Raw genomic sequence first — 26,624 nt, 5'->3', positions numbered from 1 at the left:
TTTGACTTCAGCTTCAGGCCTTCATAACGGCGCATCGAGTGCTTACCAAGAACAAAGACAATGTTTGGGTGTTGAACTGGAGGCTTCATGAATAAGAACGATGTCCGGGCCTGTTCGTACACCTCGTCTATGGTTCCAACGGACGTGATCTAGGTAGAGTGATGTGAGTCAGTGGCTCGTATTGTGATCATGAATGCTTGTTCATTCAACTCGTCCAGACAAATTGGTATTGAGAACCCCGTTTGAGGGTGATTGGGCTTGCCCAGACGGCGACCACAGGCTTACTTCCACAACGCGTCTGTCGTCTTTGAAGTACTTCATGACCGGCACGGTTTCCTCCTGGAAGGTGATGAACCGCTTTTTGATTGTGTCGATGTTGTCATCTGCACGGCCACTTGTCTTTCCGCGCTCCAGTAAGCGTCGCTCAAGGACATCGAGAGGACAGCTGAACGAGAGCGCAACTCGGCCACGGCCAATCTATCGGCCGCCATAAGAATAAGCTCGCCACGAAGTCATCCGTACTACTTCTGAAACAAAAGCGGTCAAGACTGGAAATTTGCAACCGTATCGTCATACCATCCGCTCAAACTCCACTGCTTGTTCCATACTTCTTGGGAATCCATCTAATCGTGAATAGTTCCATAATACGGTCAGCCTTTCAGTCCGATACAGCACTGCATGATTGCTATACGCTACCGATTAAAAACCCCGGCGCTGTTTGGTTCTCTTGAATGCGGTTCCGGAGCAACGAGAGGATGAGGCTCTGCGAAACGAGAAGGATGAGCTCGACAGAGATACGAGATCGGTGCTGCTTGTCCGTCGGCTTTGAATCAACATGATCCAATTTGCCTATCCTAAACTTATGACAACACACTACCATGGGTACCATCTTGCCCTCTTTCATTATGGCATCGGCCTTGAGGCCCGTCTCCGACCCCTTTTGGACTTCCTCTCGCAGGAGATCGCCCGTTGAGAGATGGATGAGGCCAAATTCTTGAGCCAAACGGGAGCACCTGCGTTCCTTTTCCGGATCCAGGACCTCCTGCAGCCAAGAGAGTTGGAGCAATTTGGTGAATACTAACGATTATCAACACTCGCAAGTTCATGCCAACAGCATCGTGGCCAGACCTATCACAAACACTATATTTGGGTGGTTGATTGGGAGCACATCTGCGAGGGCCCTCTTGGTGAACTCGTACACCTCATCGATCGTCGGAATTGATGAAATCTATACGAGAAATGAGTTAGCCGAATGAGCATACTGCGATTCAACAAAACCCACATTACCTTTACGAGCTTTCCAACGGATTCGTAGTGCTGCACAACAGGCATGCTCTGGTTCTCAAAGGTAACGAAGCGCTTTTTGATTGTATCGATGTTATCGTCGGCACGACCGCTTGTCTTGCCGCGCTCGAGGAGACGTTGCTCCAGCACATCGAGTGGACAGTTGTAGAAGAGGACCTTTTTGCATGGTCCGACCTACGATTGGCAGTTACAAGGATAGAGAGTGAGTGAGTGAGCGAGAGAGAGAGAGAGAGAGAGAGAGAGAGAGAGAGAGAGAGAGAGAGAGAGAGAGAGTGAGAGAGAGAGAGTGAGTGAGTGGGTGAGTGAGTGAGTGAGTGAGTGAGTGAGTGAGTGAGTGAGTGAGTGAGTGAGTGAGTGAGTGAGTGAGTGAGTGAGTGAGTGAGTGAGTGAGTGAGTGAGTGAAAGTTGAAGGGGGATGAAGGCGGGTTTTAGTGGACAAAGAATGAGAGAATCTCGTGTTCACCGATGTGTAATCTACTCACTGTTCGCTCAAACTCAATTGCTTGGTCGAGAGCTCTCGGAAAACCATCTGTTTTACACCGTGGTTGAAGGAATCTCGGATTAGATACCTAAGCAGGAAGCGATACCGAGCTTTGACACCACAGCAATCTCTATAGTCTGTTGGGAACGCCACTGTGCACGTTGATAGACTTGGAACTGGACTCAATGTGCCATTTAGAGTTATTTGTGCGAGTACCCACCTATGAGAAATCCAATCGTATTAAAATGTTCAATCATGGCCTTCCTCAACAAGCTAATGGTGATTTCCTGGATGGGCATGAGTTTGAGTACGTTATTAGTTTTCTGATGGGCTCAGAAGCCCACAATGCATCGAGATCGAGATCGAGTGTGGAGCCAGATCGATGCTGGAATGAGGAAGAACGCAATGTAATGCATAGCAGCGGTATACAAGGGAGTGATGCCCGATGGGAACATGACTGCACTGTCGACCAGAGCCGACTGTCAATGGCTCACCATTGGTACGATCTTCCCTTCCTTCATGAGACCGGAGGCTTGCTGACCAACGACCGAGCCCGTCTCGACTTCATGCCGCAATAAATCACCTGCGCTGAGATGCGCGAGTCTGAACTGCTTGGCCAGTATGGCACATTGTGTTCCTTTTCCGGATCCCGGTCCACCTAAAGTTCATTCGAGAGCAGGAGCGAGAGCCCACGTTGGAATGGATATTATCATGGCTGCTTTCTGAGCATTATGTAGTTCCATTTCTGTACACACCCCACCCCGCAACGACGGATAGGAGGTGGCCCTCCATCCGACAGGGCCAAGGGACGGTGAGAGAACCAGGGAAACAGGGAAACAGGGAAACAGGGAAACAGGGAAACAGGGAAACAGGGAAACAGGGAAACAGGGAAACAGGGAAACAGGAAACAATATTGCAGCCGGGATTCATCATGAGTGCATTGGCTCTGTTCACCACATCAAAAACACACACTCACCGAGCACAAATATAACGTTCGGATGATTGAGCGGCCCCTCGACAAGATTCATTCTGGCTTGGGCGTAAACTTGGTCGACTGGCGGTTCGGACGAAATCTGGAGAAACCCGGTAGGGGGGGGTTGTGGGGAAGAAATGAGGCAACGCCGCAAACACGGCCACACTGCGCCATGACTTATTCACAGCACAGCCGCACATAGCATGCACCTGCCTTGGCACACCTGCCGAGGCGGGTGAAGTACTCGATAACAGGATAGCTGGTATCGACAAAGGTCTTGAAGCGTTTCTTGATCGTATCGATGTTGTCGTCTGCTCGGCCGCTGGTCTCTCCCCGTTTCAACAAGCGCTTCTCCAAGACAGGCTCGGGGCAATCAAAGAACAGAACAAGTTTGCATGCGGCAATCTGTTCTTCAAACACTTTGGCTTGGTCGAGCTGTCTCGGGAAGCCATCGATAAGAAACCCAGGGCAGTCTTTTGCGGCATCCATGGCCTGGCGGAGGAGCCGAATCGTGATTTCCTGCCACACACCGCAGAGTCATTCACAAGGACAAGTGGTCGATCAGCCCGAGTCGGAATCGCATGGCACGGGGCGTTGCTTTTTCATTGCAGGCGGCATATGGCCATACCATCGGCACGATCTTCCCCTCCTTCATAATTGAGTCGATTTCCTTGGCCATTGGAGAATTACTGGAGACTTCTTGCCGCAACAAATCCCCAGCAGACAAGTGAGCGTACTTGAATTCTTGGGCTAGTCTGACGCACTGGGTTCCTTTTCCTGGTCAACCAACGCATCGGCAGCATCGGTGGCGAGATACATATGCCAGGATATCAGACTTTCGGGTGCTGCCTCTAGCCGGAGCTCGGAGGAGCCAGCATCCGATCAAGGGTCTCAATTTCCAGAGCCGAGTTCGTGAGGAAGTGCAAGTGGAAGACAAGATCATCACCGTGACAATCGCCACCAATGCCACTCACCGACGTTGCTTACCAGATCCCGGACCTCCGAGGACGAATACGATATTGCCTCGAGGCCTGGATTGTCCGTTGGGTGGAATTCCGGGCAGGACAGCCTTGGCCGGGATGGCATCTGCTGCAAAAGCCACGCTTGCACTGCGTATATCTGCTGGGGTCGAGACTCTCTGGAGATCGTTGGATGTGCTGGGCTGCAGGAAACACACATCATTTGATGGGGTTGGCTCGGCACGACAGCGACCACGCCTGTAACTCTTCGGCACCGAGCCACCGAGTCTTCTTACCTTCTTTGTTGGCAACAGAGGAAGGGGTGCAATGCGATATTTCTTCCGGTTGAGCGTTGGCCTGAGAGGGTCTTGTTCAAGAAGGGACCTGAGCGAGAGTTCTCGCTGGAGCTGCTCCTCTTTCGCTTCGGCGGGAATGAACAGATCCCATCGAATGCGCGATTTCTCCGATAGGAGCTTCTCTGCCCGGATTCGGCTGATGCAATCTTCGATGAAGAGCAGCGGGTCGTCCGGCTGTGCAAATGTCAAACCCGTAATGATGCTCTGTGATATCCAAGCACATGCTCAGGGTTTTAGCGACCGGGGCACGGCGCCGTCCATCGAGCTGGGAAATCCAGCTCACCAAAGATCGAGTGAGGATCACACTTCCGGGGGTGGGCGGCCAGAAGCCCCAAACATCGAACTCTAGGCTCAATGATCGTCGTTGTATCAACTAACCTCGAGAAGCTGATTAATTTGGTTGCGCTCAAAGTAGTCGCGTGCTTCTTGATATGTTTCGTTCTGAACAAATTGCTGTAAGGACCACATTGTGGGTGGAGTGAAAGGGATATCGTGAGCCCCTTCGTCCAGAGCCAACTGCCTTTGAAATGCAGAGAACATCGCCCCTTCGTCGCCTGTTGCTGCTATGGGTCACGCTCCGCTTGGTCTGGCTGCGGCTATTCTCGATTGCCGGAAGGGCCGACAGCCACGGTATTGTTCTAAACGAGCGGATCATTGTTCTGACGACACACAATATCAAGTGAATCAAAGACCCTCTCCCTGCACTCTCACGGCCCCCTCCCCCATAGATATCGGGTTTCGACGACGGAACACAGACGCTGCGTCGACCCTCCCATCCGAATCCTTCACTGCACTAGCATTGTTAACAGTCAATCGGGTCACCCTGGTGATTTGGTCATGGGCCGAATATTTTGTTACCCACGCTGGCTATGACCATTCTGCGTTGCGGTGCTACACCGTCATTCAGTGTGTCCAAGAGCACCATTCACCGCTGGCGCTCCGATACCAGTGTGTAGGTCGATTGTGAAGACGGAGAGCGACCGGTAGCCTTCACTTGGAGGCTGTCATAGTGATCTGTTCTATTTCTCATGGCTTTGTTTGACGCGAGCTCATCACAGACTACATCTTGATGAAAGCGGGTGTGGTGTCCCGTTATTTCTGAATAAAGTATACCGTGGCTACTCGATCACCAGTCTGGCCACTGCGCAAGAGCGGTCAAAATGAAATCGAGGTTGGTGTGCAGCAATCCATCGTACACTTTATTCAGAAAAAAAACGGGACAATATAGCCGTTTCCATGAACCTGTAGTATGCGATGTGCTTGCGTCAAGCAAAGCCACAAGAAATAAAACAGATCACTTTGGCAGCCTCCGAGTGAAGACCGCCGGTCGCTCTCCGATCTCCACAATCGACCTGCATACTGTGATCATGTTGCGCGCCGCATTGACGTCGCGATTCCACACTGTCCGGCAGCTGGGATTCTTGCAGCTCCTGACAAAGTGGGAATTCGCAACACTGGGCGCATCGAGTCCTTCCAACCGAACTGGCTCCAGGCACTTGGAGCACACCTGCGAGGTGTTGAACTCGTTCGTCGAGGCCACCTTGACGCTTCCATGATGGTGATTGGGACGGCGTCGGTGGTGCTCGAATTGCTCAAAGTACTGAGCAAACCGCTGCCTCCGAGGGCTGGATGCATAGCCCTTGCCTTGACGCCATGACGCATTGCCAAAGGCGATGACCACATCGGTCCGTATCGGGGCGTGCTTCAGGACGGCCTTGCACATCCTGTCGACGGCCACTTGGCGCCTCTTGTGGCCCGTGAAGCGATGGTGACGGGCCTTCTTGCCAAGGTGGAAGTCGAGCTGCACTCGCAGCTCCGGTCGCAGGACATGGGTGAGATGGACCTTGAAAGCCTCCGAGGACGACACCTTGGGCGAGGGGGTGGTCGACATCCAGGTCTCGATGCTGAGCTGCTTCTTCTTGGTATTGTGCCACTTAGTATCGGACCTGTGGCCACACATGTGCTGATAGTGACCATTCGAGAATGAGACCACCTCGTCTTGGTGGCCCGGTGCTTGGATGACCGCCGTGAAGATGGAGCCGACGCCTGGGTCAATTCCAATCCAAGTGGTGCGGTTGGGGTCTGGGTTGCCGATGGCCTGGATGCGCTGCTCGGCAGTCGGAGGAGGCTCGATGGTCTCGGTGCGATCGGTTCGACGCACAAACTTGACGAGACCGATGGTGCATCCAATGCCATCGGTGCTGATCTCGTAGTTGAACAGCTTGTGATTGATATCCCGGTCACGGAAGGGGGAACTACGCAGCTTGAAGCAACTGCGCCAGAGACGATCCTGGTTGTTGACACCGTCATCACCTTCTTCCTTGAGCTTGTCCCTGGTGAGGTCAAGGCGCTTCTTTGGACCCAGGAGTTGCCAAAGAGTGGCCGTGTCAATCTTGACATACTTGGCCTTCGCAGTGCACAGAGGGACCATCGTGCACACGGCCGGAGGAGTGTCCAGAGCGAGCTGCTTGAGGGCCCACTTGAGTCTGGATGCCAGCTTGTTGATCTTGGCCTTGGTGGTGCCGAGCTCAGACTTGGCGTTGGTGAACCTCTTGTCGTCGGAGGGAATGCCTCTGGCAGTGAGCTCGTCCAGCTTGGCCTGGCGCTGCAGCTCGGTGACTCGGAGGGCGGGCATGTCACAGTCGATCCACTTGTGGACATTGTCGACCATCTTGTCCCGGGCGAGGATTCCCACATGGTGTGAGAGGCGATGTAGGGCCCGGAAGCGGTCCTGGTCGTTGCTGTACCGAAACTCGTCCAGGACGTGGCCAAAGTCTGGATAGAGGAACTCGAGATCGGCCTTGGGTGGAGTCTGCCCTGGTTTCTCGAAGAGCTCGAGACAAGCCTCGATGGCTTCGTGCTTGTGCTTGTTGGCTGGGAAGACGGCAGCGCAGAAGCGGCGAAGGAGTCGCCAGTAGGCCAGATCGAGGTGCGTGGTGCAGTTGGTGGCATAGGCATTGACAGCCAGTGTGAGAAGCTGACTGTGAGCACCATCAGGCAGACGAGGGGCCGGAGGCAGGTCTGCGTGCCGAGTGGTCTGATAGTCGCGAAAGGAAGCGACCAGATGCTCGTTGTATTTCTTGGTGTCCCTGGTCGGGGAGAGCGCACCGTCCTGGACGATCTTGAAGCATTGGCGGATGAAAGCAGGGGTGGACTTGGAGATGACGGGGACGGGAAGATCCTGCTCGATGCACCGGAGGATGTGCAGGTTGAGCAGCCTGGATGCCTCGAACTGGATCTGGGTCATGGCCTCGACGGTGGCCTGGATCTTGTCGCGGAGAGCGGGATTGAGACAACAGCCATCCATCGTCTGCTTGAAGCAGCTGAACTGAGGGGCAGATGACCTTCCATCCACGAGTGGGACGACAGAACTCTTGAGGGGGTGATATTCGGGACACCTGTTGGTGTTGCTTCGCTCGTGGTCGGTACCGTCGCACTTGGGACATCGCTTGACAGGACCAGATGAGGGACCAGGCTCGGTGGGATCGACATCCATTGGATCTGCAGAAGCAGTGGTGGTGAGCGACGGAGCAACAGACGACCAAGCATGCGTGGGATCAGAATACGAACCAGAGACAGGCTCCGACTGTGACTTGGCTTTCTTGGGCCTGGGTGGCCGAGGCTGGCCATTACCGGTACCCTTACGCTTCGGAGGCATGGGGGCAGAGGATGCTGGGTGCCTGCCAGTGGTACTGGTCAGAGCAGAGACTTTTTTTTATCGTACAATAGCGCGATGATCCGATCAAGGCGAGGTGAGGGAAGAAAGCAGCAGGACGAAGGTGGGACATTTATACCCGAGAGCAGGAACCCGTCTTTGCGGGCTGGTTGGAAGCGACCCTGTTCAAAAATCGCCGAGAGGTTCAAGCCAGGGATTTGGGCGTGAAAATGGCGGCTTGATTGGAGGGACAACCCCAAATTGGAGGAACTCAACCCCAAATCGGTGGGGACTCAACCCCAAAGAAGTTCTCGATGGGATTGAAGTCGGGCGAGGCAGGTGGGGTGAAGATCACTGACCATCCTCGGCGCTCGATGCAGTCCAGGACAGCCCGTGTCTTGTGCATGCTGACATTGTCCATCACAATCACAGAGTCGTCTGGGAAGCTCGCTCGCTCAAAGAACTCGACCATCGAGTGTGTCTTGAATGATGTGGGGATGTACATGCGATGCAGCACACCAGAGTGGTTGATGGCAAATGCAGCCGAGACGGACTTGTGTTTCATGTGATTGCGCTGGCGAAGCGGAGCACCCTTCGGTGAGTATCCGTAGAGAGGGAAAATGGATTTCCTGATCCCTGTCTCATCGACAAAAACGAATCGTCGTGGGTCGATGGAGCGGACCTGGTCCCTGAACTGTGCCACTCGCTCATCCAGTCGCTTGGACTTGTAGAGGTGTGTTGCACTCTTGTGTGAGAGACCTGCTCGCTGTAGGGCAGTGTGGCAGAGTGAGAGTGAAACTTTCCTCTGGAGAGTGGTTGTGTGGCGAATGGTCATGGCCAGCGCGCGATGGTATTGGGTAACAAAATATTGATCAATGGTCAAAACCCTGGGTGTCCCGTTTTTTGGTGGATACGCTGTAATCATTGCTGGTCATGATGCGTAGATCGATCCTTGGCCATGAAGATTGATCTATGGGATCAGTGTCACGCGTGACTGACAGCCACTTGGTCCAACAGAAGCCTGTCGACGGCGACTGGCATAGCAACTGCTGAAGAACGACTCAATCAGATACCCATTGATGAGACCTGCTCTGAACTATGGCTCATCTTCAGTCATGGAATGATCCAGAGCTAAATTACGATGGCTTGCCTTGCCCACGAGGCCTTATCAAGCCTGACAGCGAGGTCTGTCGCCAGGAGTCAAGGATCAGTCGCAGTGGACATGTATTCAATGGTCAAGATATGGTAGGTAGTCCTAATAAGCTGTGCTGCATCTCGAATCGATGATGGGCGGCGGAAGGTAGGTTCGAAGATTCCGACTGATGACGCGCGGCGATCGATCATGGTTCCGAATCTTCAAGAGCATTGGTGAGAGTGTTGAGCAGCAATAGCAGAATTCTGGCGGCGAGGCGCTGCTTCCAGCCTTTGTACAGACCCTTGAGCCCCCAGGTACTCAGCCAGCCTCTGCGGCGTGACACTTTACCATGACGGCCCTTGACTCTGACCCCACCTTCTTCCTTGATAATTCGCCAGAAGCAGTCCCAAAAGCTCGTGTAGGGTATCTTGCTCTGCTGAATCATGGTTTCGTATTTGGGCTCTTTGGGAAACGGCGTCGATACCTGGCACTGGAGTCGACGCTTGACTGTCTCGATCGGCATGGAGATGAATATTTCGAGCCCGATCAGACCAACTTCAGCCACAAGGACGGTGAGGGGCGACTCATCCGAAGACAACCTCAGCCATCGCTGGATGATCAGCTGCGTGGCGTTCTTAAAGAATGGTTGGACAGTGAAGTGGATCAAGGTGGGAAGGCAGTGAGTTCCGAAATAGAGCGTGGTGAGACCTTCTTCCTCGAGGACAGTCGACAGCGCGTGGAGTGTACCCTTATATTTTCGATGGTGGCGGTGAGCAGTCTGGGCAATCAAGCTAGGAAATCCGGGACGACGATCAGCCAACGGTCGCAAAATCAGCGTCATGTTAGGCAACTATCGGCTAAATCCATGAACTGCAAGGTTATGGATAAGATACATCAAGCGGATTTACTCCATTTGTAGCAAAATAGGGCTCGTACCGTGTCCGCACGAGATCTAGCGGGGAGAGAATGAATCCAGTCAGGGCATAGCTCGCCACAATGGTGGTGAGATTCGGTCCAGGGTGCTGCAGATGAACAAGGGGAATGGATGCATCCGCGATTTCAAAGGTGTCGTTGAGCATTGTTTCCACAGAGGGTTGCATGAACATGTGGCTCATATCAAAGCACCAATGGGAAAATTGACCTACAGGACCGGTTATGAACATTCGATGAGCAAACCGGGCTTGAGAGACAAAGTGGGGGGGGGAGAACTAGGGGTCACATCCATCTACGAGATTGATTTGCGCAAGTGCTTTCTCATGGCAACGACATGTCGGATCTAGCTGAGGCAGACCTTTCCATAGGGAAGCGAGCGATTCCTGGCGCACAATCTGGGCAATAGAAGAAAAGGCGGATCCTTCCAGTATCGGAAGTTTGAACGCAGGACGGGTTGGGTCGTTTCTATCGAACGATGTTTGAATTAGATACCCTGCCGAGTCTACAGACGATTTTGGGCCCCGGTATTGCCGATTGTCATGCTTCTGGGGCTGGGTGGAAGCGAGGTGGTATGGATCCGACTGGTCGCCAGCTGCGGTATCTGAATCTTCAAAATCCTGTTCCAGCTACATAGAGTCGAGTGGGAGTCGAGGGGAATAAGTCGATCAGTCGATCAGTCGATCAGTCGATCAGTCGATCAGTCGATCAGTCGATCAGTCGATCAGTCGATCAGTCGATCAGTCGATCAGTCGATCAGTCGATCAGTCGATCAGTCGATCAGTCGATCAGTCGATCCCGGTTGTCGAGGGCAGTGCTGAAAGGAAGGGGCCACGGAGACACAAAATCGCTCAAGGTGTTTCGGCACAAGCGACCAACAGGCGGAGCAAATGTGGCATCTCCAGGACGCAGACCATACATCCGGTGGGTGGTTGGTGTGGGTGGCTCCGGGTTCATCCGACATCGAGAGCTGGGCCTGATGGAAGTCCGAGGGGCTATATTGAATTTGCTGCTCGAGGCGTGATGAAAAGACGGTGACGCAGGAATTAGCTGGGGAAGGCGGGTAGAAACGGTCGCCCCTGGGGAGGAGAGCGACCAACGACAGGCATCGGTACGGCGCTTGATGATACAATGCGCTTGTGGGGGGGGGGCACGACTTTATAGAATGTTATGACGATGCCCAGGCTCGTGGAGATATGAGTCACTCGGTCTACCAAGCCGACCGGTCACAACTTACCCTGAGAATATTGACGGCCTCGAAGGGGCAGACAAGGGCCGATGCAAGAAACTTGAGTCCAGCATAAACTAGGATTTCCCTGGAGGACATTGCGCTCTCTTGGGCATCGCCTTCCGCCCAGAACCCGCTTTTGTTAGTGATCGGGTCCGACTCCACTTCAGAGAGCGGCTGGAATGGGAGGCTGCTACCAGTCCGAAATTGGGTCAACTGCGGGGGCACGGTTGGGTAGGGAAGGTTGGTCTTGGGCTGGAAGGAGCTGAAGGAGTATGGCTCCTGGGGGCTAGATTGATCCATGACTGGGTCCACGGGTTTGTCCAAGAAAATGGCCGGCTGTGGTGGGTGTTTTTGAGCTGGAGTAGGAAACAAAGGGCCAGAGGCAGGCGCGAACGAGACGATCGCTGGCAAGACTTGGATACGGGAGATGAAGAGCCGGCGGCAGTGGTAAGAAGAAGCAGCCGGAAACCAAGGGCCGACAACAGTCGCGAAAAAAACGGCTCATGGGCGGAGACCGGATCGAGCCAGCCCGCCACTCGACCGGTGGCAGGCCACAGGCTGGCTGCTGCATGAAGCGCAGCGAATGAAGAATTCATTTTCGGGGTTTCCATTTGCGGGGGACACGTGGACAATCGTCTCGCTCGTCCTCGCAGACTCTCGCAGGCTCTCGCTGGTCCTCGCTGGTCCTCGCCCTGGCTGCAACCCAGCCCCGCCAGTTTCCCCAGCCCAGGGACCCAGGTGCCCCGTCTCCTCCACACCAGCGATCGCATCGGCTGTCCCAATCACCCCCGTCTCCCTGGCACCTCCGAGACCTCGTCAAGATGGCTGTAGAGAAAGCGCTTGCTATCGGTGGAAACAGAACCTCAGGCTCAGAAGTCCGATCGCAGAATGGTATGTGACGCCTGCATTCCCTGTCTCCGGCTGGTGGATCGCAAAGTGCCCTCAGGGTCTGGCTTCCCTGGAGCAGATCTCAGGCAGCCTGCTGAGATAGCTGAACGATTTGGATTGGGGCTTGTTCGTGGATCGCTACTTTTCCATAGAGGCCGTGACAAACGATTTTTTTTTCCACCTCTAGTTTTGGCTGCTGTCGCGATCGCCAACATTGTCAAGAGCTCCCTCGGCCCTGTCGGCTTGGACAAGATGCTCGTCGATGACATTGGGGTAAATTTGTGTTCTTTAACTTGTGCGCTCATAACCCAAGGGCAACGCTATCTCGCTCTGATGGATTCCACAGGCAAGATCGCCACCTTGTGGCTCTCAGGGCCAGGAGGAGGCTGATCTGGGTCGAATTGTGGGCGGGATCGATCATAGGCAGAGGGAGTTACCAACATCTTTTGACGAGCCAGAGCCGCCGTGTGCTCGAGTGAGCTGATCTGGGGCGATTGGATTATCTGTCACAAAGTATCCACTGCTTCGGACAGAGAGCGGTCGCTGGTCAGACGCGTTGAGTACATCCGATTTCAGAATGTCGATAGATCACTAACGCTGGACGATCGCCCCAACTCTGGCAGGACGTCACGATTTCCAATGATGGAGCAACCATCTTGAGGCTGCTTGAGGTCGAACACCCTGCCGGGAAGGTCCTTGTGGAACTTGCCCAGCAGCAGGATAAAGAGGTCGGCGATGGCACTACATCTGTGGTCATCATCGCCGCCGAGCTTTTGAAACGTGCCTCGGAGCTGACCCGCAACAGGATCCATCCGACCACAATCATATCGGGCTACCGCTTGGCTCAAAAAGAGGCTATCAAGTTTATTACCGATCAAATGGCTGTCAAAGTCGACGCTCTTGGCAAGGACTGCCTGATCAACATTGCCAAAACGTCCATGTCTTCCAAGATCATTGGCAGGTGTGCTATCGTCTCCATGTGCTCAGCCTAAGCAGTACAGCCCAGTCAGTGCGCCCAAGCTGGGGACAAGCGGGCAGGTATTGGATTTGGAAATGAGTGCCTCTGCCCAGCAGCTGACAAAATCCATGAAACTAGTGACGATGAATTCTTCTCCCGCATGGTTGTTGACGCTATGTTGGCTGTGAAGACCACCAGTCCAAAGGGAGAAGTCAAGTATCCAATCAAAGCCGTCAACATTCTGAAGGCCCATGGCAAATCAACCCGCGAGAGCATTTTCGTGAAGGGCTACGCTTTGAACTGCACTGTTGCTTCTCAAGGTTCGCTGAAATGAAGTGGTGCTGGTGTTGGGTCCAAGGAGTTGATACAGAGCAAGACGGGTACTGAGCACGAGCTAAAATCCACCACCGTTATCCCTGGCGCAGCCATGAAAACGCGTGTCATCGATGCAAAAATCGCCTGCCTCGACATTAACCTCCAAAAGGCCAGAATGCACCTCGGTGTCAATATTGTAATTGATGACCCTGACAAGCTTGAGGACATTCGTCGCAGGTATGCCGGCGTGTACAAAGCTCGGCAGGTTCTACAGTGGCTTGTTGCCTGATACGCTTCTTTTCCTATCAAGGGAAATCGAAATTACGACCGAGCGGATCAAGAAGATCCTTGCCTCCGGAGCCAACGTCATTTTGACCACCAAGGGCATTGACGATCTTTGCCTCAAGCTCTTTGTCGAAGCCGGAGCTATGGCCGTGCGTCGCGTGAAAAAGGACGACCTCAAGAGGATCGCCAAGGCTTCCGGAGGTATGAATGTGGGCGAAAGGTGAATTTGCCGCAACCACAACGACGGAAACTGCGGAATTGGAGAATCGGCTGCCTCCCGGCCCGCGCTCATCTACTGTGGGCCGCTTTTCTGTCTCTTCGCATTGCTGCGAATTAGCCACGCTTATTTCTACCCTTGCCAATCTGGAGGGCGAAGAAACATTCGAAACCGGATACCTCGGATACGCTGATGAAGTTGTGCAGGAGCGGATCTCCGATGACGAATGCATTCTCATCAAGGGCACCAAGGTTCATAGTGCCGCATCGATCATTCTCCGGGGAGCGAATGACTATATGCTGGATGAAGTCGAGCGCTCTGTCCACGACAGCCTTTGCGCTATCAAGCGAACGTTGGAAAGCAACGCGGTTGTCCCAGGTGGAGGAGCTGTCGAAGCCGCCTTGTCCATCTACCTCGAAAACTTTGCGACCTCCCTGGTGAGATGATTGGATCAATTGCAAACACCGAGAGCTCCACAGCATATTGAATCCAGTGCCAAGCATCTAGGACCAAAATGGCCTCCGTCACGGCTCCTAATGAATGCTTCTTTGACATCAGAGCTCGCGCGAACAGCTCGCCATTGCAGAGTTCGCCCACGCCCTTCTCGTGATTCCGAAAACCCTTGCCGTAAATGCCGCCAAAGATTCCACCGATTTGATCGCCCGTCTCCGGGCCTATCATAACGCTTCCCAGGCCACTGGCGCCGACGAAGCAAAGCGCAATCTTCGATGGTAAGTATGATACAATCCTGACGGTGCAGAGTTCTCTTTCAAGGCTTATTAAGGAACGATGCTTCTTGTCCTTGTGGTGTACTCGACTCAGGTCTGGCCTTGAGTTGATCAACGGCACTGTTCGTGACAATATGAAAGCCGGTGTTTTGGAACCTGCCATCTCCAAAATCAAGTCACTCAAGGCTGCCACCGAAGCAGCAATCGCTCTCCTGCGTATTGAGTACGTTCATCAATGAAAGAGAGTGGTGGCGACGGAGGAAGGCGAGAGTGAGATCAAGGTGATCGGTGAGGCCGCCGACTTTGGAACTAAACAAACGAATATCCCTCTCCTTATAGCGACATGATCAAGCTCGACCCCCCACAGAAGGAGGAAGATCCTCATGGCCATTAAGGTCACGAGGATGTAACCAAGGGATTCCATCATATGGAAGTGGCGATATGCGGAGGCGACTCGCCGTGGGTTTACAGAGCTTTCAGGGAGGATGAATGTTTGTCAGATGATTCATCATCTGAGGAGTTAAATCACCCGAATAACACCATGATTGCCGATGTGTGGGGGCTCGGGTGCGTGCTTGAGCTCACAGGACTCATATAAATTCAAGCTCCCAACCCAGTCTCGAGTACATGGCGAACAAATTTGTGGGAGTGGCGTGAATCGGAGTGTGCATCATAAGTGTAATCGAGGTGGTTCTGGGGCGAGAGCCAATGATATGGAACCTTCACAAGATTCCTCATGTGTTGATGATTCATTACATTCGGTGGTGAGACGTTTGAGGATGGTTCCAGGCATGGAACGATATTATTTGGGAGATATAGGCCGCGGATCAAGCTAGCCTCCCAACAAGATACCAAGAAGCGACGATAAAATATGGATGGAGGAATTGTGCGGCCAAGACTTGTCGTCACTACCAGGAGTACATTGCAGTGAATAGGAAAATACAGGATCGAAGTCATCTCGATGATCGGGATAACGAGGAGCCCATTTTGGCATTTATCAACACACGGAAGAGTTACAAACAATGCCTGAGACGCGAGGTGAACGAGCAGGCGGGGAAGAACAAAATAGTGGAAATGAAGATGGTCATAGTATCGAGAATGTGGGACTTTGCGCTGTGTTCAGTGAGAAACGAGTGAGTAGATCAAAGAGCATAGGTAAGTGTAATATGAGATGGCTTGGGTCCAACAGAGCCATTAGCAATTTAACAATACACCTCCGAGTGAAGACCTCGAGACACTCTACAGTCTCCACAATCGAGATACGGCTCCTGACAAAGTGGGAATATGCAACTCCGAGTGCATCCTGATCATTGGGTCGAAGGTGTTCATGGCAAGCGCTGCACACCTGCGAGGTGTTGAGCTCGTTGTCAAAGGTCACCTAGAAAGTTCAGCCGGGGCGTTGTGGGTAGTGACGGTAGTACATGAATAATATTGGCCAAGGGAGAATGCGGGAAAGAGAAGTGATTGAGCGTATCAAGAGATAGAAATGCTAATTCCTTCGAAGTTGTATTGCCGAGGTAAAGGTACGCTTTGCACTGGAGAAAGAGAATAATCCACTTGGGGCATGAATGTTGGTAGGTAGAGTTACAGTGGTTTCGAAAAGTGGTCCAATATTTTGTACTTTAAGACATGAAACATGACGACTCAGTCAGTTTTGACTAAATCTTCATCAAACTTTGCTAGTAATGACCCTTGTGACGACCCGGCGTGGTCGCCACATCGGGCGTGCGTTGGCTGGTTCCAAGCCACGCGCGATCGTCTCTTGCTGGGCCTCAGTATATAAGGGCTGCCCCTCCGGCCCCACGAGAGCCCAGCAAGAGAAGTCATCTGTACTCTCCCCTCCTGCAATATATTCCTGTCCAGCTCCCAGTTTCGCCTTTCGGCCCCGTCCCCGTTTGCCCTGCCTGTTCGCCCTGCCTATTTGCCCTCGCCTCGGTCCACCCTCGCCCCGTCCGTTACATTTGACTTCTCTTCCTCACCCCGTCCTCGCTATGGCTGATCCCGTCATCCGTCTCCCCGACCCGTTTACCGGGGACCGCCGTCAACTCAGGACCTTCCTCACGAAGGTCAACATCGTCCTAACCCTGAACGATGCCCGCTATCCAACTGCCAGCCACAGAGTTGGCCTCGTCGGTTCGCTCCTCTCCGGCCCGCCCGCCGACTGGTTCGCAAGCCTCGTCCGCACTGAGGACCCTGCGCTTCAAGACTTCCGCCAGTTTTGCACCCTCCTTGAGGCCCGCTACGGTGTAGCCAAGGCCACTATATTTTTCCAGATGATCTCCAGCAGAGCAGGGCGAGGTGGCGGCCGTATATGTCCAGCAGCCTGACGCGTTGACGCGCCCAGAGTCATACAGGAGCGTGCCCCATTTCCTTATCCGTTCCCCAGCTACACACACACACACAGTAACCCAGGACTACTCCCTCGATATACTACAATTTTTCCCACGGTGCTACAGCAGTCAGTTCTCATCCGTTCTGGATGAAATCGGTATCGTAAGAAAGCTCTCGCTCACGGCTATACCTCGATTATCCTCAATCGTGTCACACCCCCCCTAAATTTGAAATCAAATTTCTAACTACATACTACTCCCTACACCCACCTCCTTCTCTCTCCAGTATTCCTCTATCACATCATCCGCGATGTTGTCTTCGTATTCCCAAGTGGCATCTTCAAGGGGATATCCTTCCCACAGTACCAGGTACTGTTGCTTCTTGCGGTATTTTCTGTCGTTGACCAACTTCTCCACCTTGAATATTGGTTCGACGTAGGAGATTGCAGGTGGTCTTGTGTAAGTCGCTCTTGAAGCGAAGTCGTCCGGCGTCTCAATAAACTTCCGCAGGAGTTTGCGGTGGAATGTCGGGTGTATGTGGCTTAGTGTAGGGGGTAGCTCCAGGGTGTGGTTGAGTCCTTCGATCTCCGTAATCTTGAACGGACCCAGCCGACGCGGGATGATTTGGTCTGGCCTGAACTTGTGGGCCTCCCAGTTGATACCTTCGCGCTCAAGGAGGACCATGTCTCCAACCTTGAGCTCCTCCCCCGCCTGTCTTCTCTCGTTCCCGCTCCGGGTTTGATGATCCTGAGCCTCCTGGAGTTGTTGTGTTGCAATCCTTCGTATGGCTTCGAGGTCCTCCAGGAGACTCCAGGTTGCCACTCGATCATCGGTGGCATGCTCGTTGCCTGGCATCGTCCTTGGGTGTACCCCGAATGCCAAATAGAATGGGGAGAATCCGGTGGAGGTGTGCACCGAGTCGTTGTGTCCAAACTCCAGCAGGTGCACCACCTCGTCCCAATTATCGCCCTTGTAGTTGGCGAATGGGACCAGTCTTTGCTTGAGGTCCTTGACCGTTGCTTCGGCTTGGCCATTGGCCTGTTGGTGCCGGGCCGTCGTAAGCTTCTGGGAAATCTTAAGCGTGGTCAGGACTTTTATCCAAAAGTTCGATGTGAAATGGGAGTCTCTGTGAGGACCACGACAAGCAACGACACTGGACGACCAGGTGCTTGGCGAACAACGATAAGCTATATTACGACTTATCAGATAACAACAAGTGTTGTTCGAACTGAAGATACAAAATGGGTGCAAGAAAGGAGGGGCTTTATAGCCAAGAGGGAAACCGAAGGGCGAAAGTGGGCGAGAAGGGTGGAGCGACAAACGAGGGACGAGAAGGGGGTGCGAGGGAGGCGGAGCATCCAGCGAGAGGGGCGAAGCACAGCGCAGTCGGAGGCGAAGTAAGAGTCATCGGCGCCAGCCAATCAGGGAATACACGCCAAGACAAACAAACATGACTCACGGTGCATCACGCGCAGCAGTCCACACGTGTTCCCAACGTGCATGATCATCACATCATCCCCTCCCCAAACTACGGCCACTCCTACGAACAATAAGTCCAGGCTTGTCGGGGTACCGGCGGTGGAAGTCGGCTATCTTGTCGGGAGCGTTAACGTAGTTGGCGGGCTCCCAGCTGCGATGATCAGTCGAGTAGCCCTTCCAATCAACGAAATAGCTCAACTTACCGCGGACCAGCTTGGAGTCGAGGATCTCCTGAACTTCATACTCCAAGTGGTCGTCGACGCGGACTGGCGGAGGAGGGTCTTGGATGCGGCCGGGGAGGGTGTTCGACTTGTGGGGCTCGAGGAGGGAGACATGGAACACCGGATGGATCTTGAGATCCTTGGGAAGGTCGAGGCGGAAGGCGAGGGAACCGATGGCTTCGACGATCTTGTAGGGTCCGATGCGCTGGTAGTCCAACTTCTTGCTTGGACGGGTGGTCTTGATGTTGCGTGTTAGGACCCAGACTTGATCGCCAGGAGCGAACTTGGGAGCGTCGGACTTGTGGGCATCCGCAAAGCGCTTGTAGTCCGCCTTGGCCTTCTCGAGGTTCTCCTTCAGCAACGCCAAGTTGTGCTGAAGGTGTTCGACTCGGTCGGTCGCGGAGGGGACATCGAGACTGGAAGGAAGGACCGGAGACTCGAATCGAGGGTTGAAGCCGTAAGTCGCCAGGAACGGGGAGGCCTTGGTCGAGGTGTGCTCGAGGTTGTTGTATGAGAACTCGGCGAGCGGGAGCAGCATCGCCCAGTCATCCTGCTGGTACGAGGTGTAGCAGCGGAGATGCTGGTTGATGACTTGGTTGACCCGCTCAGTCTGTCCATCGGTTTGGGGATGGAACGCCGTGGACAGACTGGTCTTGATGCCGAGTTCCGAGCACAGGGCCTGCCAGAACCGCGAGGTGAACTGGCTTCCTCGGTCCGAGACGATGTTGTCCGGGAGACCGTGGAGGCGGAAGATGTTGTCGAGGAACAGCGACGCTGTTTCCTCGGCACTTGGGAGGGACCGACAGGGAAGGAAGTGGGCCATCTTGGTCAGGCTATCGACGACGACAAAGATGCAAGTCTTGCCGTTGGACTCGGGGAGGTCGGTGATAAAGTCCATCGTCACCAGAGACCAGGGTCGCGATGCCGTCGGGAGGGGCTGCAAGTATCCAAACGGCTTATGTCGAGGGACTTTCGAGCGTGCACAAGTGTCGCACGTCGAGACATAAGCCTGGACATCCTTGCGGATCGAGGGCCACCAGAACTGCCTCGAGATCAGTGCTCGGGTCCGCCGAATGCCAGGATGTCCAACAGCGACAGGGTCGTGGCATGACTTGAGGACGGGGACTCGACACGACTCTGGCACAACGATCTTGTCCATGAAGGTGAGGAGATCATCCTTCAGGACATACTTGGGATCGTTGCGGAGCTGGTCCAGGGACGGGTCCTTTGGTTGCTCCTCGGCAATGAGCTTGAGCAAGTCCACAGGGCGAGTGGAACTTGCATCCGAGGAGCGACGGACGGCACAGGCGAACGCCGAAGGTGGCAGCAACGGGGGAGGCTCCTTGGACACAGGTGCGGACGGAGGGACGTAGTCCGGGCGGCGGGAGAGAGCGTCGGCCTTGCCGTTCTTTGGACCGGGGAGGTATTGAATCCGGAGGTCGAACCGAGACAGGAACTGCGACCACCGGGCGTGTCGCTGGTTGAGGATGCGGGCCGACGCCAGGTATTCCAAGTTCTTGTGGTCGGTAAGGACTTGGACTGGGTGTTGGGCGCCTTCGAGGTAGTGTCGCCAGACCTCGAATGCCTCCTTGATGGCCAAGAGCTCCTTCTCATAGATGCTGTAGTTGCGTTCAGCATCCATGAGCGTGCGGGAGTGAAAGGAGCACGGGTGCAGGTGGCCATCGGAGCCGCGCTGGGACAGGACGCATCCGATCGCAAAGTCTGAGGCATCAGACTCCACGACAAAGGGCTTGGATGGGTCGGGGTGCGCAAGGACGGGCTCGGAGACGAAGGCTTCCTTGAGGGACTGGAAAGCCTTGTGGGCGTCGGGGGACCAGCGGAAGACCTGGGACTTCTTGAACAGGAGCGTGAGCGGACCGGCGATCTTGGCATATCCGTCAATGAAGCGACGGTAAAAGTTCGAGAACCCAATGAAGGAGCGAAGGTCGGAGACATTGCGGGGGACGGGCCAGTCGACAATGGCGGAGAGCTTTGCTCGTTCCATCTCGATACCCTTGGGCGAGATGACGTAGCCGAGGAACGAGACCTTGTCCTTGGAGAACTCGCACTTCTCCAGCTTGCAGTACAACTTTGCAGCCTGGAGCTTGGCCAGGACCTGCTTGACGTGATTTGCATGCTGAGTGGGGTCAGCGCTGTAAATCAAGATGTCGTCAAGGTAGGCAATCGCAAAGTTGTCCAGCTCCTCACGAAGGACATCGTTGATGAAGTGCTGGAAGGTGGCCGGAGCATTGGTGAGTCCAAAGGGCATCACCAAGTACTCGAACTGGCCGTAACGAGTGCGGAAGGCCGTCTTCCACTCGTCGCCTGCGCGGATACGCAGCAGGTTGTAGGCCCCGCGGAGGTCCAGCTTCGTGAACACCTTCGCGTCCCGGACTCGGTCCAGCATCTCGTTGATCAACGGTAAGGGATAACGATTCTTGACCGTGATCGTGTTCAATGCGCGATAGTCCACGCAGAGACGCAGAGAGCCGTCCTTCTTCTTGACGAAGAGGATCGGGGAACCGGCGGGAGAGGACGAAGGACGGATGAACCCTTTGACGAGGTTGTCGTCGAGGTATTCACGAAGGGCCTTGAGTTCGGGCTCTGACAGGGAGTAGAGTGGTCCGAACTTGGGGGTCTTGCCGGGCTCCAGGTCGATCGGGCAGTCGTACGTCCGGTGCGGGGGCAACGAGTCGGCTTCCTGCTTCGAGAAGACTGAGCCAAACGACTTGTACTCCTCGGGGATCGACGTCGAGAGGGGCGTCGGATCCGGATCGGTGGCAGGAAGGACGAGGACTTGGAACACAGTCAGGGGGTCGGGGCTAGACTGTGTGTCGAGGACGGACTGCTCCAACGACTTGTACCTGATCGCTTGGACACGGACAGGAGCGGGGCTGGGAGCAACGGGACCGGGGAGACCAGGACGGACGGAGACGAGACCGGAGGGACCAGGACGAGCAGCACAGGAACAGGGCACCTCACTCGGAACACAATCAGAATAACGTTGAGCGATCACTTTATTCTGATCATCTTCGCGAGTACAAACGGTGCGAGGCGAAGAAGCGAGCACCACAGTGGTGTCGGTAGAGGCACGAGGGAAAACATTGGGTGTGTCGCCAACAAGAGGAAGGGGAGAAGGAGAAACGGAAGAAACGGAAGGGAGGGAAGAGGCATCCACAACCTTGAGGATGTGGCTTGCAGGACGGGGAAGGCAAAGGAGTCCACGAGCCCAGTGAAGCCTGGGTTCGATGGACTGCAGCCAGGGATAGCCAAGGATAACGGGTTGGTGGGGAGACTTAATGACATCAAAGGAAAGGTGTTGAGTGTAGTCCCCAAGAACAATCTTGAGGGGTTCCGTCTCAAAAGTGATGGGGCCGGAAGAAAGTGGCTGGCCATCGACACCTTGGACAGGGAGGGGAGTGGATTTGGAAACGAGGGGGACCGAGAAGCGGTCAACAAAGCTCTCGTCGATGAAGTTGCCGGAGGCACCAGAATCGACGAGAAGTTGGCAAGAGAGGGAGCGACCAGAAGGGAGAACAAGAGAAGCGGAGAAAACGGGAGAAGACGAAGAAATCGACGAGACGCACGAAGAAGGCTCGGAGCAGAGATCAGTGTCGGCAGCATGGTTCGAGCAGATGACCAAGTTCGCAGGTGGTGTGGAGATCGGGAGCTCTGTCAAAGACATCTGGGAGCCAGATGTGCCCTTAGAAGAGGCGGGTTTGACAGAGTGCGATCCACCACCGACTACATTGATCATTCCACACATAGCCATGCGTTCGACACTTACCTCATGCTCCTTACCATCGACGCTTGCTTCTGGAGGAAGGGGAGACGGCTCCAGATCTAAGCCTCCACTTAGATCTGGGCCTGGTCGTTTCCCGACTCGAAGTGTTCCTCCTCACCATCATCGTAGACGATGGTTCGGACAACCTTCGAACGGGGACGGGAGCCGGGAGCCTGAGGACGGGAGCCGGGGAAGCGGGAACCAGAGGCGGGAGCACGGGAGCCGGACTTGAGGGGGCAGGACTTGGCGACGTGGCCGGGCTTGCCACAGCGGAAGCAGAGGCGCTCCTGGAAGCGGCGGTTCTTCTCCTCGGGGGTCAGGCGGCTGACGACGGCGGCGTCGATCTGCATCGGCTCGGAGTAGAGAACCGGAGGCTCCTGGGCGGGCGGCTGGAAGGACGGGGTGCGGGAGTTGAAGGCCTGGGTGCCGAAGGAAACAGGGCCAGTGTTTCGGAGCTCGTTGTTGAGCTCGATGATGCGTGCATCGATCTTGAGGCAACGCTCGACGAACGGGACCAAGCGGAGAGGGAGAGGGTCGATGAAGGAGAGGCGCTGCTTGATCTCCCTCGACAGGCCACGGCGGAAGGCGGAGATCTTGGCTTCGTCGTTCCAGGGAAGGTCGGCGGCAACGCGGAGGAACTCTGAGGCATAATCCATGCACGAGCGGTTGCCCTGTGCCATGGAGGAAAGGAGCAGCTCGGCAGTGTGGGTGCGGTCGGGATCGTCAAACGCTTGGCGAAAGCGTTCCATGAACGAGTCGAACGAGTGCAGGATTTGATCGTTCGACTCGATCAAGGGAGTCGCCCACTGGAGGGCCGGACCAGTGAGCAAACTCAAGACGTAACCCACCTTGACTTGCTCGGACGGGAACCTGGATGCCTGGAGCATCATGAGCAGGCGGCACTGGTTGACGAAGGGGCGGAACTTTGACCTGGTGCCGTCGAACTTGTCCGGGGTCGGCATGTGCGGGAGCTGTGGGGCGGCGGAAGAATGTGTGGTCCGGAGGAGAACCAGTTCCTCCTGGAGGGCAACGATTTGGGCCTGGAGTTGGTCCATGTGGGCTTTGAAAGTGGGGAGCGAGGATGCAGGGAAGACAACAGAGAATAGAAGGATGAGGGCAGCAACGAAGCCTCAGCCAAGCAGGTGGTCAGACAGAGAGAGGGAGTTCGAACAATATGTGAGGACCACGACAAGCAACGACACTGGACGACCAGGTGCTTGGCGAACAACGATAAGCTATATTACGACTTATCAGATAACAACAAGTGTTGTTCGAACTGAAGATACAAAATGGGTGCAAGAAAGGAGGGGCTTTATAGCCAAGAGGGAAACCGAAGGGCGAAAGTGGGCGAGAAGGGTGGAGCGACAAACGAGGGACGAGAAGGGGGTGCGAGGGAGGCGGAGCATCCAGCGAGAGGGGCGAAGCACAGCGCAGTCGGAGGCGAAGTAAGAGTCATCGGCGCCAGCCAATCAGGGAATACACGCCAAGACAAACAAACATGACTCACGGTGCATCACGCGCAGCAGTCCACACGTGTTCCCAACGTGCATGATCATCACAGTCTCGGTCCGAGATTAGCTCCGTCGGGAGTCCGAAGGAGACGACCCAGTATTGAATAAACAACAATGCCACGTCCTCGGCCGTGGACTTGGTTGTGCACGGAACGAACTGTGCCAGCTTGGTGAGTCGATCCACCAGGATCAGACACTTGTCGTTGCCTTTCTTCGACAGTGGCATAAAGGCAAAGTCCATGGACACCGAGCTGAATCGTTCCTCAGGGATGGGCAACGGATGCAGCAGGCCGTCGAGGAGGTGGTTGCGGGGTTTGGACTTCTGGCACACCTCGCATGCTGCAACATAGCGGGTCACATCCGCTCGCAACGTGGGCCACCAGAACTGGCGCGAAATCTTTTCGAGCGTCCGTAGCTGTCCAACATGGCCCACAGTGATGACGTCGTGGTGCTCTTGAAGGATCCGTGTTCGTATCGACTCCACCTTCGGAACGTAGAGTCGATCGTGGTCGTAAAAGATCAGGCCATCCACTCTTGTAAGACGCTCCAGTGGTGCGTCCTTGGAGCGGCCATCTACATCCTGACCATCGAGATACTTCTGCAGTGTCATTGCCAATTCATCGTTCCCCAGAGCGTCTCCTACTTCGTCACGGAGGGAAGAGGCAGAGAGACTGGTCGTGACCGGCCTCACATCGACTGCAGCTGTGTCCGAGTCAATCTTCCCCCTACACTTGGAGCAGAGGGGCCTGTGGCATGGCGCTCGACTGAGTACATCTGCGATTGTGTTTCGAGATCCGGGGACATGTTCAATAGTGAAGTCATAATCTTGAAAATCCAGGATCCACCGGGCCTGGCGTCGATTGATATTGGCTTGGGTGTTGAGCCAGATGAGTGCCTTATGGTCCGTAACCACATGGAACTGGCAACCCATCAGATATGGCCGACCATGTTTGACTAAATCATGCAATGCCAGCAGTTCATGCTCGTACGTCGAGTAGTTGCGTTCAGTGTTCGTCCACTTCCTGGACCAATACAGGATGGGGTGAAGCCCATCGTCGAATCGTTGCAAGATCACCCCACCCCCCGCATAGCGGGAGGCGTCAGAGTGGACCTCGACCGGCAGTTGGGTGTCGTAGAATCTCAGGACCGGGTATGACGATATGTGGTGCTGAAGCACCCTTACCGCGGTCTGTTCCTGTTCGGTCCATATCCATCCGGTGTTCTTCGGAAGTAGCCCTGTCAATGGCAGACATATCTCGGCGTATCCGGGGATGAAGTCCTTCACCCAGTTGGTGAGTCCCAGGAAGGCTTGCACATCCGTGATCGAGGACAGCTGGCCAAAGTCCAGGACAGCGTTGGCCTTGTCCTTCGTGATACTCAGCCCATGTCTGGACACCTCATGTCCACAGAACGGGACCGATTCCTGAGCGAAGCTGCACTTCATCAACTTGGCATAGAGGCCGTTCTCCTTAAACTTCTTGAGAACTCGTTCCAGGTGGGCTGCATGCTCTTCTAAAGTGTCCGAGTAGACAAGGACATCGTCGACATAGGCGACCATAAACTTGTCGTAGAACTCGTGAAATATGCGGTTCATCATCGTCATGAAGCAGGCCGGGGAGTTGGTAAGCCCCATCGGCATTACTAGGTATTCAAATGTTCCATATCTTGTCCGAAAGGCCGTCTTCGCAATGCTGCCTTCATCCATGCGGACCGTGTTGAACCCGTCGCGAACATCGAGTCCGCTGAAGAATCTTTTGTTTGCCAAGCGGTCCCGCATCTCCGCAATGAACGGAAGCGGAGTGCGGTTCTTGACCGTGTTGGCGTTCAACGCCCTGTAGTCCACACACATACGTAATGTGCCGTCGGCCTTTTTGACAAAGAGTACCGGAGCACCGTAGTTGGATGTCGAGGGGCGGATATGCCCCTTCTCGAGCAACTCGTCCAGCTTGGCCTTCAGCACCGTCAACTCCTCGGGACTCAAGTGGAAGATGGTCTGTACGGTGGAGGCTTCCTCGAATCGATCAGCTCGATGTGCTGATCTTCCGGCCGAGGCGGGGGCAGACCTTTGGGGTCCTCGAATACGTCCATGTATCTCTCCAGGACAGATCGGATGGCTGGCGGAAGCTTGGCCAGGTATTCCTCCTTCTGTTCCGCCAGCGACTTATCGTTCAGGTTTCTGTTAATCTGGGTGACCTCGGATTGGCTTACCAAGACGACTCCAACCTGCACTTCATCTTCTTTGAGTTCTCTCTGGAGCTGCTTGAAGGATACCGCTTCGATGTGGATCGCCCTAACTCGTTGATCCTTCACGGCTGGCAGGCTGGTCCAAACATGTCGGGTGTTACGCCGATCCACGAGAGTGATCCTTGTCCGACCCTCCTGGGTCCTCTGATCCAGGACGCGGACCTCCTCATCGAATGGATTGCCCAGGATGAGGTCATCTTTAATGTCGGCATGTCAAGACTGGACAACGGGGCAAGCAGGGAAGTGCGCAGGAGTCCTAATGCAAGACTCGAACGTAGGGAGAGGAGCGGGGACTGGACTGGGACACAGAGTGTCAAGTGTAAAGCCAAAGTTTTATTCTAGATCCAAGGCTTAGGATACTAAAAATACAAAGTGGCAAGACGAAGGCAAAAGACAGAGGCTGGTCGGAGGGCTATTTATGCGAGCGCCAAGGATCGACGCTGCAGAGCGAGGGGGCAGGAGCGAAGCAGCGGCGGGGAGGGCGAAGCAGCGAGCGAAGCAGGTGGCGGCCGTGACTCGGGATCCGTGAGTCAGCGGGCGTCAGTGGCGGCGGCATGGCGGCGCCAAGGCGTCAGGCGGCGTCGAGGCGGCGTCGTGGGCGTAACCCATGACCAACAGCAAGGAAGCGGGAACGGAACA

General features: G+C 54.7%; 3 protein-coding genes across 3 annotated transcripts; 1 reads left to right on the top strand and 2 right to left on the bottom strand.

Moving 5' to 3' along the window:
- Nucleotides 1-46: 46 nt before the first annotated feature.
- Nucleotides 47-4,542, bottom strand: BJ171DRAFT_483210 (adenylate kinase-domain-containing protein; the record flags this gene model as incomplete). The annotated part of the gene is made up of 16 exons (XM_053108963.1): nt 47-149; nt 286-477; nt 577-623; nt 697-823; nt 875-1,042; nt 1,142-1,228; nt 1,288-1,479; nt 1,788-1,834; nt 2,007-2,073; nt 2,281-2,444; nt 2,763-2,815; nt 2,983-3,278; nt 3,388-3,536; nt 3,747-3,921; nt 4,015-4,278; nt 4,453-4,542. Coding segments are annotated over 16 exons (2,221 nt in total), but the record flags the coding sequence as incomplete, so codon positions are not given.
- Nucleotides 4,543-8,937: 4,395 nt separating this feature from the next.
- BJ171DRAFT_547885 (mitochondrial carrier domain-containing protein) lies at nt 8,938-11,473 on the bottom strand. The gene is made up of 5 exons (XM_053113026.1): nt 11,032-11,473; nt 10,714-10,803; nt 10,156-10,423; nt 9,801-10,005; nt 8,938-9,655 (listed from the first exon to the last, which is right to left on the bottom strand). Exons 1-5 carry the CDS (start codon nt 11,323-11,325, stop codon nt 9,070-9,072), a joined length of 1,443 nt encoding a protein of 480 aa, XP_052961485.1. The 5' UTR covers nt 11,326-11,473; the 3' UTR covers nt 8,938-9,069.
- Nucleotides 11,474-11,721: 248 nt separating this feature from the next.
- BJ171DRAFT_607631 (chaperonin Cpn60/TCP-1 family) lies at nt 11,722-15,032 on the top strand. The gene is made up of 10 exons (XM_053115233.1): nt 11,722-11,916; nt 12,101-12,186; nt 12,537-12,874; nt 13,010-13,191; nt 13,297-13,423; nt 13,497-13,672; nt 13,809-14,125; nt 14,247-14,419; nt 14,511-14,639; nt 14,756-15,032. Exons 1-10 carry the CDS (start codon nt 11,847-11,849, stop codon nt 14,808-14,810), a joined length of 1,653 nt encoding a protein of 550 aa, XP_052961484.1. The 5' UTR covers nt 11,722-11,846; the 3' UTR covers nt 14,811-15,032.
- The last annotated feature ends 11,592 nt before the right edge of the window (nt 15,033-26,624 follow it).

This window comes from Polychytrium aggregatum, assembly GCF_025602895.1.
Source record: "Polychytrium aggregatum strain JEL109 chromosome Unknown BJ171scaffold_207, whole genome shotgun sequence".
Taxonomy (NCBI): domain Eukaryota; kingdom Fungi; phylum Chytridiomycota; class Chytridiomycetes; order Polychytriales; genus Polychytrium; species Polychytrium aggregatum.
This window is presented reverse-complemented; position numbering and strand designations above follow the sequence as displayed.

Excerpts from the sequence above, each read along its gene's own strand:
- BJ171DRAFT_607631 (XM_053115233.1), top strand. The coding sequence starts at position 11,847 with ATGGCTGTAGAGAAAGCGCTTGCTATCGGTGGAAACAGAACCTCAGGC. Across the intron at positions 11,917-12,100 it reads AGAAGTCCGATCGCAGAATG|TTTTGGCTGCTGTCGCGATC; the intron begins GTATGTGACGCC and ends TTCCACCTCTAG. Across the intron at positions 13,424-13,496 it reads CTTGAGGACATTCGTCGCAG|GGAAATCGAAATTACGACCG; the intron begins GTATGCCGGCGT and ends TTTCCTATCAAG.
- BJ171DRAFT_547885 (XM_053113026.1), bottom strand. The coding sequence starts at position 11,325 with ATGGATCAATCTAGCCCCCAGGAGCCATACTCCTTCAGCTCCTTCCAG. Across the intron at positions 10,006-10,155 it reads GCTCGCTTCCCTATGGAAAG|GTCAATTTTCCCATTGGTGC; the intron begins GTCTGCCTCAGC and ends CCGGTCCTGTAG. Across the intron at positions 9,656-9,800 it reads CTAGATCTCGTGCGGACACG|CTTGATTGCCCAGACTGCTC; the intron begins GTACGAGCCCTA and ends CGGATTTCCTAG.